The sequence below is a fragment of the Dipodomys ordii genome, unplaced genomic scaffold, assembly GCF_000151885.1.
Source record: "Dipodomys ordii isolate 6190 unplaced genomic scaffold, Dord_2.0 Scaffold52, whole genome shotgun sequence".
Lineage (NCBI taxonomy): Eukaryota > Metazoa > Chordata > Mammalia > Rodentia > Heteromyidae > Dipodomys > Dipodomys ordii.
The window spans coordinates 1,421,407-1,427,406 of NW_012267268.1; the positions used below are offsets into that span (position 1 = coordinate 1,421,407).

The 6,000-nt window shown below is 38.9% G+C and overlaps 2 protein-coding genes across 4 annotated transcripts in view; one reads left to right on the forward strand and one right to left on the reverse strand.

Annotated features, from left to right (window-relative positions):
• Dpp10 (dipeptidyl-peptidase 10 (non-functional)) overlaps positions 1-6,000 on the forward strand; it is a 1,450,850-nt gene that overhangs the window by 1,209,931 nt on the left and 234,919 nt on the right. The window lies entirely within an intron of this gene.
• The window catches only part of LOC105988892 (cGMP-gated cation channel alpha-1-like), a gene marked incomplete at its 5' end in the record, with an annotated part of 5,147 nt that continues 2,441 nt past the window's right edge, over positions 3,295-6,000 (reverse strand). Inside the window, one exon of the mRNA XM_013020663.1 lies at positions 3,295-4,718. Coding sequence (XP_012876117.1) covers positions 3,310-4,718 — 1,409 coding nt within the window. The remainder of the gene's footprint in view (positions 4,719-6,000) is intronic.

Below are 6,000 nucleotides of genomic sequence, written 5' to 3' on the forward strand. Positions count from 1 at the left end.
GGGACTGTTTTAGGAAGTACATGATTACACTATTTCCAAACCAAGATCTTTTCAGTAAAGCGGAGTCAAATATCTGTTTTTTGTGTGTTATGCAGCTCCAATGTTTTTTTCCTCTCATTTTCTATTTTTGTGACTGATACCTTCAGCTCTGTCTGGCAGTGATGGTACTGTAAGAGGTAAAATTAACCTATTGTGGTACCTAAAGTAAATTTCTCAAGACTATGTTCTAGTAATGGCAGTTTACCTTGGCCTACTAAACCAAACCAAAAGTCTTGATAGGTAGTGCTAGGTTCTGAATTTGAATTCTGCAACCAAAACCCAGTTCTGTCAACTGGAGGCAGACAACCATGATAGATATGCATACTTTTAGTCTACACCTGTGGCAGAGGAAGCAGTTTTAGTAGTAATTCTGCTCCTATTGGAAAGTTTTTGCAACTTTTGAGTAAATAAGTGATTTCCATTTGCTTAAGACAGCCTAGATTATGTTGGGAATGAACAGTACAACTTAGATGGGGGTTTAAGGGAAAGGTAAAATGGGAAAAAAATGAGGGCAGGGGTAACAAATTTGACAAGAAATGCACTCACTACCTTACATATGTAACTGAAGCCCCTCTGTACATCACCTTGACAATAAAATTAAAAATTAAAAGGCCTAGGTTTCACTATTTTCCATTTGACTTATATAGAGTTCCTATAGTCTATAAAATATTTAGCAACTTTTGGAGCTATGAGTCACTGATAAACATCAAGTCAGAATTAAGGTTTGGATATTATCTATATATTATCTATAATTTCTAAGTAGAAAAACATTTCTAATTTCTAAGCCAGAAAAACCTCTGGCTTTGAATATTATAATTTCAGGCCAACAGTGCCACCTAGTGGCAAGAAGATGAATCATATTATAGGTTGAAAAGTTAATATTGTGAAAAAATACAGACAAAATTATGAAGCAATCTCTTCCTACATACACATTACAGTACAATTGGAGGGGCAGGGAAAACACTCATAAGAAAAGGAAAAGACAAGGTGATTGAGTTTCTATTCTCTCGCTGATCTGCCATCTTGGGGTACCAGAATATTCTCTCTCATCTCCTCTCACATACAGGTATTAAGGATTTTCAAACCTCAGCCTCAACTTTCTGCTTCCATTTCTCCACTCCCTCATCCTTTTGACAAGCCTGTCTTTGTCCTAATACATTATGATGTTCATCTTGACAACCAACTAGAGTCTGGACTCTGTTTAGGGTATGGTTGGTTTCTGCCTTGCTAAAAGGCATGCTACTGCTTTTAGCATCTGCACATACTCCAGCATTTTACATGAGTTTTCTCAAAGCCGCATATTTCCTGTCCTTCCTTTTTTAATTCCTTGATGCAGTTAAAACCCAACTATGATTCCCTGCATTGCACTCTGTCCAGGTGTCAAACCTGGAACCCTCATCACCAGCTTAGCCAATCAGAGCCTTTTACCTGGAAGGATCACAGAATTAGCTAACCTTACCCCAAGCCTCACATCTGAGAATCTGCCAGCTGCCCAATGTAAGCACCAGCAAGATTCACAGAAATTGGGATCAAAGATCATCCAGAACTCTTGAAAACACGAACTCCTTAGTTCGACCCTAAGTATTGCCCCAAATTAAATTAAATCAGAGCTTTTGACTAAGTCTTTTTTGTAGATCAGACTCAAAACACTACCTATCCACTGATAGGGTAATTGAAATTGTTTCTCCTTGGGGAGCCAGCAAAGTATCTACCCTTAACCATTCCAATCTACCGTATCTACCAGCTTTCTACAGTGCTTTAGAGGTATTTTATACAGATAGAAGAGGTAATCAAAATGAGGAAGAAAAGAGGAAACAGAGAATTTGTCTCAGGCAGAGACCAGATTACATAGGACATAGGATGTGCCCATCTGAGGACACTCGCTCTGCTGTGAAGAAATACTTGCTGGTTGATATTAAAGAAGCAGACAAATGTAGAAGCTGAATACAGGACTCCAAAACCATAATGTCTCATTTGATGGACATTCCGATATAGAACAGAATAAATTGTACCATGGGTATTGACTACTCAAGGGCTTTATAAATATCTGAAATGTTAAATCAACAAGAAGTCATGTTCAATAATGTGACTCTAGGCAGGGATAGAAATCTCATATCAATACTAGTGATCTGTGGTAAGATGGATTTTTTGAACCCTCATCAGTACAGAATTGTGTGATTGTTTAGCAATATCTTCTACAGCCACACACTTGTCAAAAAGTGCCTACCTCCCTTTATTGTTGCAAAAGCCATTCTCACATTACCTCCCTCCTAATTAGATGCATGTTTCTGGTTTGGTAGGTCTGTAGTACAGACTGAACACTATGTAGTTCTCTTTGTTTATCTCTCTTGGTCTTTGTGTCTCCTTCCTGTGCTGGGGTTTGAACTCAGGAGGTGATGCATGCTCCGCAATCCAATGAACTATATCCACATCTCTTAGGTTCTGCATTTATAAAAAGCTTTCAGTTAGTGCCCATCTGACAGAAGTTCCAGGTCTCTGTTTCTAACTTTCTCATCATTTCTCTCCTTAATCATACTATTACCAGGCAATAATACTATGAGAACTTTTAATTTAACATAAAATGTTCCTACAGTATTTTACAATTCTCAGTATTATATACTTCAGTATTTACTTACAATAAAGATTTGGAGAGTGCAGTTTGATTTATCATGCTTTTAGCAGTAAAGAGTCTCTTAACTACCCTGAGTCCTAGACTAGTACAATGATGATCTTTAAAATGACCTTGGTGCTCTGTAAAATCCTACACTCTCCACCAAAAAAATAAATCCAAGAAATCATATTCACTATGGTTTCATCATTAATTTCACTTTATTGCATTCTACATCCTTTAAAAAGATAGTATCCCCAACACAATGAGCACAGTCATTCCAAGTGATTCTGAATACATCCTATTCCTCAACAATGAGAGTGATCTGAAAAGTGAGGGATACTTACACACTTTACAAAGATGATTACATAGAAGAAGCAAACATGAAAAACCCCAAAAGATACAGATACTGGTAAGTTCATCACTCTGTATCCTTGTACATTACTCCTTGTGAAAAAAAAACAGTCCCAGGATAGGATGATTCTTTAATCATAATACCTCACACTGGGTGTATATGTCATGCACCCATGCATGTTTTCCTTACAGAAAAAAAAAATTCCCAGATGTTTCTTTTCTTCCCAAATTTCAGTTTGCCTTTAATATCGGCTTCACAAGAATCACTTGATAGGTGCAATTCTTGTTTAGTGACAAGCTTTTCAGTCCTAAGTGGATTCTGTTGGCCCACTTTCTCCTCCAGGTTCCTCAAGAGATGAAAATTCAGTGTCAATAAGCGGTTTCAGAAACTTCTCAACCTTGGCTAATCTTTGCTTCAGTTTCTGCTGCATTGATTCATACTCAGCCAGAATCCGGGCAAATCTTGTCTGCAAGAGGTCTACAGACCCCTCCATTTTAGTGACTTTCTCTTCCAGATCTTTAGGATCGCTGCCAGCGTTCGCAATGTTTACGTCCAGCAGCCCGTCTTTCATTAAGATCTGCCTCCCTTTCTCTTCAAGCATGGTTTTGGCATCTGGGTATTCAGTGAGAGCTTCCATGAGGTCATCTTTTGAGAGACAGAACAGGTCTGAGTAGCCAATACTTTTAATATTGGCTGTTCTTCGGTTTCCTGCTTTGCTGCCTTTAATGTTAAGAATGCTGATCTCGCCGAAATAGCTGCCGTCACTCAACACCACAAACTGAGTAATTCCATCATCAGCCACCACAGCAAGTTTGCCTTCTTTGATGATGTACATCTCTCGACCAATATCCCCTTTCTTGCATATGTAATCTCCAGGACTATAGACCTGGGGTTGTAATTTCAAGACCAATTCCACCAATAAACCAGCCTCACAGTCGGCAAAAATGCGCACCTTTTTTAATGTGTCTAAGTGAACGTTGATGGCAATCTCCGCCCTGAGTTTATCAGGGAGATATCTCAAGACTTCTTTCTCATCAACTGTTTTTTTGTTGGTCCACAGGTAGTCAAACCACTTAATGACTCTCTTTTCCATATCTTTACTTACATTGCGAAAATTCATGTACTGCTTGATAGCATCAACTCTTGCTTGAAATTCTGCCCTCGCGGCGTTCATATTGGAAATCATAGAACCTATGTTACCGACAATGGTGGCAAAAATTAAAACTCCGATTAAGAAATCCACCACCACAAAGATATACTCAGAGTCTAGCACAGGAGGAGGTGTTTCCCCGATGGTAGTCAAAGTCAATGTAGACCAATAAAGGCTATATACATATTTCCTAGCCAAACGACCAAACTCAGGATCGTTAACATCAGGGTAAACCCATGTGTCATTACCAAACCCAATAGCTTTGGAAATCGAGTAGTACACACATGCGTTCCAGTGAATAATGATGACAATGTACATGACGAGATTTGAAATCCTGAAGATGTTTGGATAATTTGTTCTGGTTTCCGTCCTCTGGAAGAACTCAAACATACGAGAGATCCTCAACAGTCGGTTTAACCTGATTTCTGGATAGTTCCAACCCAACTGGATATATAGCAAATCCGTTGGTATCACAGACAGGACATCAAGTTTAAATTGGAGATTTGATTTGTATTTCTCTATCAGTTTCAGTTTGTCTTTCACCAATAATCCTTGTTCTAGATAACCTAAAATAGAACAGAAAAAGGCAATGAAATCTTTCCTTTCTGTGCCATTGTGAATTTTTCAAAGCTGAATTTTCAATTCCTTTGAGGAAGTCAAAATGACTCATTTTCATTAAGCAGGCCTTCGATACTGTTATATGGCACAAATACAAATCAACAAATGGCTGTGGAAAATAATCTGTGGTGAAAATAGAAAAAAAAATGAAACTCTGTTTGGGTGCAGGTGGTTCATGTCCATAATCCTAGCTATTCAGGAGGTTGAGATCTGAGAATCATGGTACAATCAGCCATAGTAGGAAAGTCCTTGAGACTCTTATTCCCAATAAACTACCCAAAAGAAGCCAGAAGTAGAGCTGTGGCACAAGTGCTAGTACACTAGTCTTGAGCACTAAAACTCAGAAACAGTAGTAAGGCCCTAAATTCAAGCCCCAGGACAAACACACAGAAACCACCCAGCCAGAGTCATTCATTTTATGAATTACTCATATTCTATATTGTGATGTGATAACTACATACTTGGTTTCTATCCTCATTTTCAGACAGAATTTCTAAGGTCCTGAGTTTTCCTGAGCAACCTGAATGTTAGTTTCATCTTTTGTTCTTTTTCCCCCCCAGTTGTGGAGCCTGAACTCTGGGTCTGGGCTCTGTCCCTCAGCTCTTCAGCTCAAGGCTAGCATTCTACTGCTTGAGCCACAGAGCCACTTCTGGCTTTTTCTGCTTATGTGGTACTGAGGAATCGAACCCAGGGCCTCAAGCATACAAGGCAAGCACTCTACCACTGAGCCACCTTCCCAGCCCCTCATCTTTTGTTCTTATATTTAGTCTTACATTGGCCTCTATTCTTGACTTAATGCTCCCATTTTCTTGAAATTTTCTGGTGGATATGAGCTTCTTTTGTTCTCAAAAGACAGTGCTTGGAGGGTTCTAGATGAGGCAAGATTAACTCATGTTTGGAAGTCTGTAACTTTCAACCCCAATTATTCTTCCTTTCAGAAGAGGGGAGGGACTAGAGATTGAGTATAAATTCTATCATCCTTATATGATGAAGCTTTTCATAAAAATCCCTAACTATGGGGCTCAGAGACAGTTTAGCAAATGCATGCGGGGTTCTGGAAGGGTATTGTACCCCAGTTCTGAGGTATTGTACTTCCAGTTCTGGAAGCTCCTGCTTTCAGACCCCCTCAGACTTCACCCTGTGCATCTCTATATTTAGCTGTTCATCTATATCATTTATCATATCCTTTGTTCATATAATAAACTTGTAAGTATGTCTCCCTGAGTCTTG